The following is a 14,918-nucleotide window of genomic DNA, read 5'->3' as shown; positions in this document are numbered from 1 at the left end:
GGGGAACAGTGGGAGGAAGGGAGTTAGGGTGCTTTGCTCAAGATTACCAAATACTAGTAACCCTTTACAACTTTAACTCCATTGGCATACTTGTCATCTGGGTGCGTGGACCTTCCTGTTGTGGTTGTAGCATCCGCAAAGGCAAGGGATACCCATAGTATTTCTGTCCTGCTACACCCCACTCGCAGATGAGTGCTTCCCAAACCACAAACTCATTTTCCTTGACTATATTGTGGATATGAGAGTTGTACACAGACCAATATTTCCTATAACAGCCTAGTTCACTGAGTGTTTATATACTGAGTTGGAGGACATGGAAATACAGGACCATTGCCCTGTTCATTTGGGGGATTCTGTGTACGTGTACATACAAAGGATTTTTATTTCCCGTGCTTTTTAAGGTGAATACGTGAATGCACATGAGCTATCGGTGATGTGGGCAATTAAAATTAAATACAGTCTGGAGTAGGCATATGTGATCTTGTGTAGGTGGCATAGGCCCTTCAGCGCACTTGATGCACACCCTCTTGTACACTTACTGAAATGAAATAATTAGCTTTTTATCAAACCTCTCAGAGGAATTGAGTGAACTTAGATAATGGTTGAAAAAAATTATATTTAATTTAATATGCTTTTACTAACTGCATGAAATTATTCTAATCCTCGGGGAGCAAAGCTTTCCTTAGTAACGTTGAATGGTTGTATGGCTCAAAATGATCAAGGCTAGCCACAGTTTTTTACTGATTAAAACAAGTTGACCACTTACTGTGGTCCATGTTCAAAGAAGCTAATTCATTGTTGACTGTGCTATAGTTTAGTCTGGAAAATAGCACTGAGGCTATCCAGATAATACTTTGTTTTATTGTCTAGTAGTCATAGTCTTGCTTTGTTCCTGATAGAAAGAGTAAAATTGATCCTGTGGCAGTGAAGGTTGGTGCCTTGGGGAGAGGATCTGATGCTGGGAGACAGTCTTCTCGAACCTTTTGTCCTCCAGATAGTTTGGACCCATGGCCATGCTGGCTGGGTCTGATGGGAGTTGTAATCAAAACATCTGGAAAATCTGCCTTAACTGAATACTTGTTCAACAGATAGTTTGACAGAGTTTATTTATTGAATGAAAAATAATTGCTGTATACAGAACAATAAAATTTGCCTACACTGTTTGTAAACAGGAAAGTTCACAGAAATGGCCAAGGTGTGATTTTGTTCCTTTCGTTTTTGAAATCAACTCACTGTATTTCCTTTCTTTCACATTTTGGCATGTGAATTTTTACAACATAACTCTTCTTTTTCTCTCTTGCCCTGTTCCCCATTAGAAGCACATCGGATCCCTCACAGGTGCTGCCTCGTACTTGCACTTGTGTACTGTACTGTATTAAACATCAGCATTTCCCAGCAAATTTCTGACCCTATTACAAGACAGAGCCATTCAAATATCATTTTTCTGCTGATGAGCAAGTCAAGCAATTCACTAAAGGGGAAGGAACCAATGTCCCACTTCTTCCCAAGCATATCAGTCATAATTATGTTCCTCCAAGTTTTCTCCAAATGATTTTTTTATGGGCTCATTTACACTGCATCACAACATTTGCTGGTTCATAACTACAAATTGTATCAGTGTCTGCTTTAACCCAGAACCTGAAAGTGTTGCTATATTTCATTATGAAAACTGTCCTTTCTCAGAGGCAAGTAAAAGAGATACGTACACAAAATATACCACCCTCTGTATAATTTCCAGACAGTATGTATTAAAAGCTACACAACCATAAACAAAAGTGAAATCCTATAACATCAGGTAAAATGGTTCCTATTCCACATAAGAAAAATAAGAACATTATGAAAACAATATTTGTTGAAAGTAATAGAGGTCACAAACATGAGTTATGTATATATTGTAGTTGAACAAAAATATCTACAAATTCAACTATGGATTTAATTCTGTGGATTTCACGTGCTGGCTTAGATCCAGACCATGAGAAAAATTAGGGTACTTGTGCAACAGAGTTGTTTCTTTACCCCTAAAATCACAGTTGGTGTGGGGAGTGACTCCTTTCTCACTGTAGCCCTCCATGTGCAATCCCATGTTACTTGGCTTTGCAGAGTTCTATGGGTTGCAGTCAGAAGGAGTCGGTGAGGAACCACTGCATGAAAGACCTTGTGCAAGTCCTTTTTTCATAATTAGAGGCCCATTTTGCTTGATAGAAAAGTAGAATGCAATCCTCAATACTGTGGAGCTAAGGAGAATAAAAAGGTGTTAAGTATTTGTTGACATCTGTCAGTTAGTTGCTGTAACAAATCCTTCATAGAAATCAGCATCTGATGCTCACTTCACATTTCTTTGAGCCATTTTTGCAGAGGTCCATTTAAAAAATATTTCAAGACATCCTGTATTAGAAACAAGGTGGTGGTTTTATATTTTCTTTCTTTCGCACTGGTGGTGGTGGGAGGCCCCAGGGATTACCTGATGGAACATTGTATTGTATAGCTATCACCTCGCCAATGATAGCCTTAGATGCCTTCATTTACAGGCTGTATTTTACTGGTACCATTCCGTTCCTTGCACCAAAATTTCAAGCTCTGGTATACCGTATTTTTCGCTCCATAGGGTGCACTGGACCATAGGGTGCACCTAGTTTTTAGGGGGGGGAGAATAAAGAAAAAAAAAATATTTCCCCCCTAGCCCCAAAGAGCAAAGAAGCCAAGACAGCCAGCGGGATCCATCCCGCTGGCTGTCTTTGCTTCCTCCTTAGCCACGCACAACCTCTCCAGCCGGGAGAAGTGCGGCAGAAGCCAAGAAGTGCTCCGAAGGTTTGCGGATAGCTGCCTGAAGCCCAGGGAGCGCAGTGGGAGTTGGCACTGTGCTCCCCGGGCTTCAGGCTGCTATCCATAAGCCTTCGGAGCCCGGCAGGAACTCCCACCACACTCTGAAGGCTTGCGGATAGCTTCCTGAAGCCTGGAGAGCGAGAGGGGTCAGTGCGCACCGACCCCTCTTGCTCTCCAGGCTTCAGCAAAAGCCTGCATTCGCGCCATAGGATGCACACACATTTCCCCTTCATTTTTGAAGGGGAAAAAGTGCGTCCTATAGAGCGAAAAATACGGTAATTCAGTATCTGTCTTCAGGATAATCCATCTAAATAAAACAAATAAGTGCAAAATAAACTTTCCAAATAATGTTAAAGTGTTTGATCCAAAAGGCTATGCACAGTATTCTGCAAATGCATTGGAGCTTCCTAGCTCCTTTCATTGCAGGTGTACTATCTCTCACTCTGTCATTCAAACACACACACACACACACACACTTACTTTTCTCCATTCTGCCTCCTTGCTTTTGGAAGTCACAGGACCCTTCAGGATTCTACGTGCTGTGAAATGCTGCAAAAATTGGCAGCCCCAATCCGTACAAGCAGAAGGTTTTTTTCTGCCTGTGCATAAGTGTACTTGTTTTAGTTTATGCTATGCTATGTTACACCTGTGAATGATGGATAATTGTTTGAACGTGAATTAAGGAGTGGCTCACTATTTCAAATATATATAGTGAAAGTAGGAAGTGGCATGCCCAATGAATCATTAATATCTCCAATAAACAAATCTGCAATCAAAGCTTGCTATTGCTTGAAGGACTGGTTCACATTCTGCACACTTCTGAAAGCACAAGTGCTTTGTTCTCCCTTTGCTTCTGCCAGTCCTTAGCTGCAGGAAAGCAAACCAGAAGCTAGCTTTCCATTATGCATGAACCAGAAGTAATGGTTTGTTCCCTGCTCCCACACAAGCCATGAGCAGTATGGCTGGGCGATATATCATCCAAAACAGTTTTGAAGTCCATGTAATGATACTGGTTTCATAATTTTTAACCGGGCAATATATCATGAATCATGATGTGTGTTAGGGCTGGGCGATATATATCGTCCAAAACCTGTTTGAAGTCCATATTGTGATACCAGTTTCATAATTTTTTACCTTGCAATATTTTACAAACTGTGATGTGTGTGGGTTTGTGTGCTGTGCAAAAATCACAATGTAGGAAAAACCGTGAAGCCATCCAATGCCTCTGCATAGCTCCATCCTTATTTCAGACATTGTGATATATTGCTACATTGCATTGTTTAGCTGGTGATATATCACGGTGTTGAAAGGCCAGCCTTAATGAGCAGTATGCAAATATTTGTTTTTGGCTTACACTGTGTGGTGTGTTTGCGAGTTCGGGCAAATGACAACCACTGGTTTGTAAGTAACTTGAAGCCACCCTCCAATTTCTTCTCCAGTGTGCTGAAGGCAAAAACAAAGCACAGTATTTCAATCAACGTGCTCCAACACACTGTTTGATCACTTTATACCAGGCCAACTCCCAAGAGACTGCAATCTACTCAAAGAGTTAAAAACTGGCAGTGATCTACCCCTTTTTGAGGGGTTCAGGTCAAAGTTTATGAGCTTTTTTTTTTTTTAGGAAGGGGGAAGGCCCATTTTTGGGGGGGAGCAGGGCGAAAATGATGAGCTTTTTTAGGGCAGACAAACTTGTTGAGTTTCTTTGGGGGGGAGACAGTGATCTACCTGTGATCTACCACAGACATTCAGTGATCTACCAGTAGATCATGATCTACCTGTTGGACGTGCTTGCTTTATACCATAGTTTATTTTAAACTATGTTTCAAAATGACATGTGAACTGGACTGTAGACAGGCTCACCGATCATCTGTTCAAGTTACTAATGAATGTACTGCATATTACATGCTGTTAGTCTCTTTCCCCTTTTATTTAATATCAGGCAAAATGTGTTATGCATGCATTTTTATCAGCGCAATATTTACATCGACTTCAATGTCCCTTACTCCCAAGTAAGCGTGCATAGGATTTAAGCAATGCTGTCACCAGAGAGGCTCTTATGTTGCCATCACTAAATAGCTTCAGATTTCAGGTGAAAACATTCCTCTTCAACCAGGCCTTTGACTTTTTAACAGTATATAGCCTTTTAGAGGGGATGGAATATTTTAATGTTTTTCTTTTCATTTCTGGTTTTAACGTTTTATGTGTTTTTAAAAAATGACTTCCTGCCCGAGGCAAAAAATGCAACACATAAATGGAATAATAATAATAAGTGGGAAAACTACTATTTATTGTTAAGAAATGGGCTTGTTTGTGTCTTGTGTGAGTAGAAAAATGCTTCTGAAACCTTGCTGAATTATTCTGAATATACCTGCCCTGCTGCAACTCCCTGTTTCTCATCCCAAGCCATTAGACCATGGCTCTCAACCCTCAGGAGCAGCTTCGGGGTGGTTGTAGTCAGGAAAGCCCTATTGTACAAGCAGATTTTCTCTGACAGTTCTCTGGATCCAACTCATTTTGAATTCCAGTGACCAGCAAACCAGTAAATATATCATGCTACTAGATCACGCTATACCTCTGTTTCTTCAGATACTGTTAAACTACAATCTTCATCACTTCTAGCCATTGTGGCCAGTAGTCAGGGATGATGGGAGATGTAGTACAACAACATCTGGGTAGCTAAGGTTGGGGAAGGCTGACTTAATGACAGCACACACATCTGTTTAACTGCAGGGATGTTTTATAAAATGAATTGTTAAGAGTTTTCTTAAATTACAAAAATGTGTGGAGTTCTTACTGTGGTCTTATGAAAGTATTTTGTTTCATAGTTTTTAAATGCCTTCAAGATACTACATTTAATTTTTATCATAGAAACCACCTAGTAGGTAAAAAAAATGTTTCTCCCTTTGTCTTTCCTGTTTTCATATTAAAATATACAATTTCATCTTACAATCATGCTTCTAATTTTAGGTAATCAGTACCAAATGAGGAGGAAAGGAAGATGTCATCGAGTATCTTCAGCAAGACACTCTTCTTCTCCATGCAGTATTAAACACTCCCCTACTAGAGAAACTTTGACCTATGCCCAGGCTCAAAGGATGGTAGAAATAGAAATTGAAGGGCGATTGCACAGGATCAGTATCTTTGAACCCCTGGAAATTATATTAGAAGATGATCTTACAGCCCAAGAATTAAGTGAATGCAACAGCAATAAAGAAAATAGCGAAAGGCCACCAATCTTTCTGAGAACAAAGAGGCATAGAAACAACAAAGTTAAAAAGAAAAATGAAACGTCTCCGAGTACGCATGGCATCCCGTCTACAGCAAGTACTCTTCCAGAACCCAAAGTGCATATTGTTGAGTACAGTCCACCTTCTGCACCCCGGAGGCCTCCATCGTACTATAAATTTATTGAAAAGTCTTCGGAAGAACTTGATAATGAAGTGGAGTATGATATGGATGAAGAAGATTATGCGTGGCTAGAAATAATCAATGAAAAGCGAAAGAGTGATGGATTCTCGGTTGTATCGCAAAACATGTTTGAGTTTCTTATGGACCGTTTTGAGAAAGAATCTTATTGTGAGACTCAAAAACAGGGTGAGCATCAGTCTTTAATTGATGAAGATGCAGTTTGTTGTATTTGCATGGATGGAGAGTGTCAGAACAGCAATGTAATTCTTTTTTGTGATATGTGTAACTTAGCAGTGCATCAGGAGTGTTATGGGGTGCCATATATACCTGAGGGCCAGTGGCTCTGCAGACAGTGTCTACAGTCCCGTTCGCGGCCTGTAGACTGTGTACTGTGTCCAAACAAAGGAGGTGCCTTTAAAAAGACAGATGATGATCGATGGGGACATGTTGTTTGTGCTCTTTGGATTCCGGAAGTTGGATTTGCCAATACAGTTTTTATTGAGCCAATAGATGGAGTTAAGAACATTCCCCCTGCCCGATGGAAGTTAACATGCTACCTCTGTAAACAGAAAGGTGTTGGTGCCTGTATTCAGTGCCACAAAGCAAACTGCTACACAGCATTCCATGTTACATGTGCTCAAAAAGCTGGTTTGTATATGAAAATGGAACCAGTGAAAGAATTAACTGGTAGTGGCACGACATTCTCAGTAAAAAAGACTGCATATTGTGATGTACATACACCACCAGGTTCCATTCGGAGACCTCTGAACATTTATGGAGAAGCTGAAATGAAAAATGGCCTCTATAGAAAAGAGGGCTCTGCCAAAACAAGGTCCACATCAAAGGTCAGAAAAAAGGCTAAAAAGTCAAAGAAGACACCGGCTGAACCCTGTACAGTTATGCCTGCAGTATCTGCTCCGTGTATCCCTCCTCAGAGGTAAGAAAAACGTTAGAAGTCAATGCTTTATTTACCTTAATAGTACGTTAAAGTTAGATTTGCTTTATTTTAATTTTCTTTTAGTTGTCAGCTTATTGATAGGGAATGAAACCTGCAATACTTTATGGCACTATTTGACAAACAAGTTAATAGAATTTTTTTAATCTTCTTACTCAGTAACTTAATATTTTTGTAGAAGAGTGAGGATAGCTTTCAGAGTCATCATTGCTGTGGTTTGAGTTCACTTACCGTATTTTTCGCCCTATAGGACGCACCGCCCCATAAGGCGCACCTAGTTTTTTTGGGGGGGGAATAAAGGGGGGGAATTATTTTTCCCCCAGGCGTGGGGCTGGGGTGGGGGAAGCCCAAGCTTCCCCCGACCCCAGCCCCCAGAACAGGCAACTCTCCGCAAGCCACGGGAGCCCAGCGCCAGCCTCCCGCGCTTTGCGGAGAACTGCGCGAAGCCTGGGCGCGCTGAGCTCAGCATGCCCAGGCTTCAGCATGCAGGCAACTCTCCGGCGTGGGCTCCCACAGCTTGTGGGGAGCTGCATGAAGCCTGCATTCGCCCCATAGGACGCACACACATTTCCCCTTCATTTTTGAAGGGGAAAAAGTGCGTCCTATAGGGCGAAAAATACGGTAAATTGAACAGGAAACCTTTAAATTATTTGCCTAGATCACAGGTGGACGGTCTGTAGCCTTTGACCTCATTTTATTCAGCTTTCAGTGTTTCTTGAAGCTGCCACCTTTCCCCATCCCATCAACATTTCTTCTCTGCTCATACATTTCCTACTTATTCTTCTTTGTTTTTCAAAGTGTTCTTCCCATCCTTATGTAGCTTCGGAGCAACTGCAAGTGGCAGTATTTCGCTTAATTTAAATTTATGTTTGTTTCTCTAAAGAAAATAAATTCCCCTGCTTGTATGGCTTGAGGAAATGGATGTCTGAGAACAAATGGATAGGCTTTTGCTGTTTGTGTGACCCATCGAAAGAATTACTTTTACTTGCTTTCCAAAACAACAGCTATTAATCTGTTGTTCTAAAAAAAACAAAAAATCCCCTGTATGCTTATTTGAGAGCAACCCTGTCACAGTCCCATGAGACTTTCTTCTGAGTAGACTTGCACAGAATGGTCTTGATGCTCACATTGATCTAGTCCAGGGGTCTGCAACCTTTAAGACAAAAAGAGCCACTTGGCCCCGCTTCTGAAGAAAAAAAAACCTGGGAGCCGCAAAATCATTGCGACATTTAAAACAAATATAACATGCCTTTATCCGTGGCTGGCCTACTGGGGGTCCAAAACAGGGACGTCATCTTCCTCCTCGCAGTCGTAGACCTGCATGCGCGCCGCTGCCCTCCGATCTGACAGCGGGCGGGATGGTGACGTCGGGACGGTGCGTGAGTGATGCACGCACTGCCCCCATGCGACGTCACAGCCAGTACAGCGCCCATCACAGTGGGGAGTGTCGGGGCGCACAAATCGCCTCCTCCCCTCGCTAGTATCCGCCCCGGAGCCGCGGCAAAGGTGTAAAAGAGCCACATGCGGCTCCGGAGCCGCGGGTTGCAGACCCCTGATCTAGTCAATGTTTCTAGTTCTACCCATCATCATCATCTCTGTTTCTGTCCACCACTGAAATTCAGCCCTGAAAAAGGGGTTGCCTACCCCTGTCCTACATCCTCAATTAGCAGTTAGAATTTATTTTATTTTCTGGGGTTCCCTGTTTTTTTCCAGCTATGCTATGTTAGTGGAGTTGGGTTTGTGAATCGGGGGGCTATTCAAGAGTGACTTCCTGTTTGTATGATGGTGTCAACCTCTAAACATTCAGAGGGGTTAAACACAAAATATCATGTATATATTTAAATAATTTCATGGAACTCATTAATTTTAGAAAGTAACTTTATTGGCTACATATTGCTTCTTTATATTTTAAAATTACAGTGGTGCCTCGCAAGACGAAATTAATCCGTTCCGCGAGTCTCTTCGTCTTGCGGTTTTTTCGTCTTGTGAAGCACGGCTATTAGCGGCGCTTAGCGGCTATTAACGGCTTAGCGGCTTTAAGAAAAAGGAAACAAACTCGCAAGACGTTTCGTCTTGTGAAGCAAGCCCATAGGGAAATTCGTCTTGCAGAACGGCTCAAAAAACGGAAAACTCTTTCGTCTAGCGAGTTTTTCGTCTTGCGAGGCATTCGTCTTGCGGGGCACCACTGTATATCCTGCCTTCGTCCCCAAAGGAGCCCAGGGTACTTACTGTGTGTGATGTGATACCCGCACTGGAAATGGAAGGTTGGGTGTTGCATACTTCTACTATTTCATATATTGACTTTGTTTAGTTTGAGAAATTGATTCTTAAAGGCAACCCTAACAGGTGTAATATCTTGGGACGTATTTGCCTCAACCCAGAAAACTACCGGGCAGATTATTTGATCTAATCTCGGTATTTTATCTGATAGTAGGAAGTGTTAAATATTTCCCTTTCCCCTGTGCTTTTAATAGTGTACTACTGCCTATGAAATAATTACATATACAGACCTATGGCCCAGATCCAAGTCTGATTGTATTCAGGGAGGTTGGGAGGGTTGCCAATCTTGCTTTTGATTTATAGCTCCTAATTCTGAATTTAAATTTACTCTTGATGGTTCCCAACCTTCAGGAGCAGTGGAATAGGCACTAGGAGAGAGAGAGTGAGGGTTACATTAGGATGGGTGGCCAAAAAACCCCCTTGTATATGTGCATGTGCAGTTCTTTGGGTGCTATATGCGGTTCTAATACCTTAATGTATCCCTTGAATAAAATTAGTGAAGTTACATGCAGAAGTGTAAGGAGAATTGTTTCTAATAACAGTTTTAGCACTCATCTGTAAGTTTGTTTTCCCCAAAAAATATTTTGGCTAATTACTAGAAGGTTATTTCTGTCTCAACATTCCTAATGCAATCCCCTATTATCCAGATTGGCATGCCATGAAGAAGAAAAAACTAGTGGAAATAAGATGCACCTGTTGGTACTTAGATGAAGCAAACACAGCTGGCATAGTAATAGAAATATAGCAGTCTGATACATCAAACTTGTAAATAGCAACTTGCCTGGATCTTATATCAGTTGAGAATTATCTCTAGGCAACCAGGTTAATTGAAAGAGAGTTGATTCTTTTTTTAGTATTACACAGTCAAATGTGACTTAACAGGTATGTGTTTGGACATGTGATACTATAAGTTTTGTAAACTTGCTTCCCAGGTTTCACTACATAACTTCAGTAGCAAAACTGTTAAATAATTTAATTAAAGAAAGGAATTCAATGAATATGTATTGATTTGTCAAAGGTATGTCTTAGGGTATGTATGTAGTTCAGGCTCTTTCTTTTCTTTTTTGGTCTTTATTGTGAAACATTCCACAAGGAAATAACAGGTGAAAATAACATTCTAGCTATATCAGGTTTGTAAGATTTATGTAACTGTTTATAATACCCTGGTACTAAAAGTGTGACTAGCTCCCAATTACCTAAAAGAATTTTCAGTTAGTGTTTCTTGGAGAGCAGTCCCTTACCCCCAGTACATGGTAAAACTTTTGAAATCAAGGGGAATTCCAAAACAAGTTTGCGATGTAACATAGGTGTGTCATCCAAAATAAAGGGGGGGGGACACACCTGGCTTTCCTGAAGTTCTTTTTACACCAGCCCATGTAAATGTTGGTATCATTTCAAAACAACATTTCCGATTCAGAAGTGTTCCATTTTCTTTCTTAATTAAAATATGCAGCGCTGAGTTACAAAAATTAATATGTTTGTTTCCCCCCTATGCTTTAGATTAAATAAAATTATGAATCAGGTGGCTATTCAGCGAAAGAAGCAATTTGTTGAAAGAGTACATAGTTACTGGTTACTTAAAAGGTTGTCCAGAAATGGTGTCCCTTTATTGAGAAGACTGCAGTCTAGTTTGCAGTCACAAAGAAACACACAACAGGTATGTATCTTCCGTAATTTCCAGCATAATTAAACTGCTCATGTGATTTGAGTTGATAATATATGGCATAGGTGGCTAGGAACAGTATAATTGTGTATTAAGTGAAAATGAAGATGAGATTTTAATTCCTATCTTTGTTCTATCAGAGAAAAATAGTATACCTGGAATTGTAAGTAACTTCACAGGCTAGCTGGACTCAAAATTATTCTTGAAATGCTTGCTAGAAGCTACTGTTAGCTGTAGAGTTAAGAGCAGAATAACATAGAAACTACTACTTTTCTTTCGTAAGAGGGAAGATGATGAAGAAACACAAGCCTTAAAGGAGAAGTTGAAGTACTGGCAAAGGCTCCGTCATGATCTGGAGAGAGCACGGCTGCTGATAGAACTTATACGAAAACGAGAAAAGTTAAAAAGAGAACAGGTATATGAGTAATTTCATTTATTAGGATTTTGAAGGGAAACGTTGCCGAGTCAGGATTGATTCAAAGGATACACACTCTGGGACCCACAAATCTTGGGTGGCCGTGGTAGCCGCCAGAATTTATGGTTACCAGAAACCTGCTCATAATGAGGGAGGGGTGGGATCCCCTTGTATCTGACATCACACTATGTGGAGGACATCTCCGAAGCACAGTGAAATGTCAGGAAGAACCCCTTTCTCAAGTTCTAATCTCCAGGGGTTTTTTAAGCATGTGTCATGCTCCATTTCTGAAACACTTTGGACGCCCACAAAGTGAATGTGCATGAATCCTACCCTCTTCCCAATCTTAGAGCTTTGGGGATCAGAGATCTCATGCATTTGTACTGTGCTTGCTCATAGAATTGGAAGGTACCCCAAAGATTGCCTAGCAAACCTAGCGCTGCATTCCAGATGGCTGGCCATCCAGCGTTAAAACACTTTAATGAATGAGAGTCTACCTGCCAAGACTCTTTGTTCTACTGTCAAGCAGTTTGCATTGTCAGAAAGTTGTTTCCTAATGTTTAGATTAATTCTGTCCCGTCCCCCCCGCTTTGTAATTCGAACCCATTGTTTTTGGGTCCTGCCTTCTAGAGCAACAAAAGACAAATTTGCTGTTACTTATGTGATGGCCATCTTCAAATATTTGACTACGGCTATCGTGTCATTTTTTTAAAGTCTCTTCTCCAAGCTAAATATACCCAGCTCCTTCAACCTTTCCTAATAGGACTTAGTCTCAAGATCCCTTACTTTCTCTGTAGGTGTTCTTTGCGCATGTTTCAGGGCAACGTGGAACAGCCTTAGAGCACCTTGGTAGCGTGGGGAACTGGGAAGGCTCCAGACTTTGAAAGAGCACCATGTTTTCTTTGGTATACTCTTTAATGTTACCCATGGCTCTATGTTGTATTGCCAAAAGCACACGGGGTTTTGTAATTAAGCTGTAAACATTGCCAGATACAGGCAAGTCAATTTTTTCCTGTGTTACTGCATATTGAACATACATCACATATAACATTTAAGCTGCATTCCTGTGTACACTTACTTTGTGAGTAAGCACCATTAAACCTGTTGGAATTTATTTCTGAATACAGTTGCTTAGGATTGATAAATTCAATTTTTCATACTTACAGTCTGCAATCGTATCCATGAATGAAATGGGCTCTGTTTGTCTTCCATTGCATAGATCAAAGTGGAACAGGTTGCCATGGAACTTCAGCTAACTCCATTTACTGTACTACTGCGGTCAGTTCTAGACCAACTACAGGAAAAGGATTCTGCTCGCATATTTGCTCAACCAGTGAATCTTAAAGAGGTGAAACTTTAATATTTCTGATACAGTTGATCAGTTTTGTTTTGAAGCCCCAGCTTGGTAGTCATAGGTGTCATGGAATTTCATGCAGGTGAGTGAGTAACCTGGCTGAGGATGGACAGATCACTCCATTTCTCCTCTGCACTCAGCATAGAGATTGAGGGAGTTGCCAGAGGAGAAAAGTCCCCCTCTTCCATCAGCATGGAAATACACTGCAGGATGTGGAACCTGGTATCACCAGACTTGCACATGAAGGATAAAATGCTTTCATTTGCAAACAATGAAATGTTAATACCTTCATTTTCTAGACTTTGTGAAAGCATAAATATAAAAATAATTATTTTGTTAAAATTAAACATTAAAGGAGGAATCCAGTATCTGTTGGTGCAAGGATTTCTGCTCCTGCTAGTGCAACTGTTTAGTTCAATCCAGCCCTAATATTTGATTCTTCAAGCAGGTGATAGCATTTAATCATACAAATCTCAGAAGAGTACTTCAGATTATTTTCTAGCTTAAATATTAAAATTAATTTGTCTGTGCCCAGGTCACTTTAAAATAAAGGTTGCCTTTAAAAGTAGATTAAGGGAACAGAAGTTTGGAAAGTGCAAAGCTTCAAATTATCAAGGTCACAAACGTACACATTTATACATTTCTATGTATTTCACCGAGTTAATATTTTTTGGAAGAAATTAAGTAATTTTTGCTTTCTGTTAATATTTATATTTCTGCTTCAATCAAAGACCAAAGTATATATATATATATATTTTAAAAAAATGTACTTGCAGGTTCCAGATTATTTGGATCATATTAAACATCCCATGGATTTTTCTACTATGAGAAAACGGTTGGATGCCCAAGCTTATAAAAATCTCAACGAGTTTGAAGAAGATTTTAACCTTATCATTGAAAACTGTATGAAATACAATGCAAAAGATACAATATTCTATAGAGCTGCTGTGCGGTTAAGAGATCAAGGAGGTATTGTTCTGCGACAAGCTAGAAGAGATGCGGAGGCAATTGGGTATAATAACGAAACTGGAATGCACTTACCTGAACGGCCTAAACTTGAAGCTCCTCCACCTTTTACCTGGGAAGATGGTAAGGACGCATCAGAATGAACGCTGATATAATATTTTCAGGTTATTGAGTGGGTCAATTCTTGTTCAGAATTCTTGAAGCCTTTTAAACAAGGTGTGTTTCTCACACAAAGCTCATCTTTGCCTATAGCACTAAGCCCTGAATCGTGGTTTATTAAAATCTACTGTGCATGAGCTGTGTGCAACCCAAGCATTCCTATGTCACTCCTCTTCTTTCACAAGTCGAAAGAATCTATGAAGTGGAAAGTTTGATGTTACAGTGGTGCCCCGCAAGACGAATGCCTCGCAAGACGGAAAACTCGTTAGACGAAAGAGTTTTCCGTTTTGGAGGTGCTTCGCAAAACGAATCTCCTATGGGCTTGCTTCGCAAGACGAAAATGTCTTGCGAGTTCCTGCGGGTTTTTTCCCCCTCCCCCCACCTTTTTCTAAGCCGCTTATCAGCTGATCCGATAAGCCGCTAATAGCGCTAATCCGCTAATCCGTCAATGGGCTTGCTTCGCAAGACGAAAAAACTGCTAGACTAAGAGAATCACAGAACGGATTCTTTTCGTCTTGCAAGGCACCACTGTATATCCAAACCCAGCATGTAATGTTAAGTACAAGCCACAATTTATAGCCAGCTTTAAATGATGGTTGTTGGCTTAGCCATTAAAAAAACAACAACATGATCTCAGGTTCGAAACACAAAAGCTAGGACCATTGTGATTTGGTTAGCCGCTCCATTCCCAGGAACAAAGGAGTGAAGTTAGGCAGCGTATGCAGTGTGGTTCGATAAATGAAGCTTCATGGCTTAGCAGTATATGCACTTGGTACCAAAGTGAGGCGCTTTAGGGATATGGCAAGGGTTTCCTGCACTTGTGGCATCGTGGGGACTGCTGTAATGTAGAAAGCCCTATCACAAATTATTTGCATCTCCGCGATTAAAGATCATT

At 40.7% G+C, this 14,918-nt stretch overlaps 1 protein-coding gene and 1 long non-coding RNA gene across 5 annotated transcripts in view; one reads left to right on the top strand and one right to left on the bottom strand.

The window, feature by feature from the left end:
- The window catches only part of BRD1 (bromodomain containing 1), a 44,872-nt gene that overhangs the window by 2,918 nt on the left and 27,036 nt on the right, over positions 1-14,918 (top strand). For all 4 annotated transcript variants that reach the window (XR_014224308.1, XM_082242453.1, XM_082242454.1 and 1 more), the window contains exons 2-6: positions 5,791-7,168; positions 10,967-11,123; positions 11,413-11,544; positions 12,764-12,892; positions 13,675-13,987. Coding sequence is in view for 3 of the 4 variants with exons in the window: in XM_082242453.1 (XP_082098579.1) it covers positions 5,805-7,168; positions 10,967-11,123; positions 11,413-11,544; positions 12,764-12,892; positions 13,675-13,987 (2,095 nt within the window). In the remaining variant the exon portion in view is untranslated. The remainder of the gene's footprint in view (positions 1-5,790; positions 7,169-10,966; positions 11,124-11,412; positions 11,545-12,763; positions 12,893-13,674; positions 13,988-14,918) is intronic.
- On the bottom strand, positions 7,191-9,097 carry LOC309542621. Its single transcript, XR_014224325.1, has 3 exons — positions 8,767-9,097; positions 7,807-8,339; positions 7,191-7,412 (listed from the first exon to the last, which is right to left on the bottom strand). It is a non-coding gene; the product is annotated as an uncharacterized lncRNA (long non-coding RNA).

Source organism: Podarcis vaucheri, assembly GCF_965113315.1.
Source record: "Podarcis vaucheri genome assembly, contig: SUPER_10_unloc_1, whole genome shotgun sequence".
NCBI classification, from domain to species: Eukaryota; Metazoa; Chordata; class Lepidosauria; order Squamata; family Lacertidae; genus Podarcis; species Podarcis vaucheri.
The sequence above is the reverse complement of the archived record's forward strand: the minus strand, read 5'-3'. Positions and strand labels throughout refer to the sequence as shown.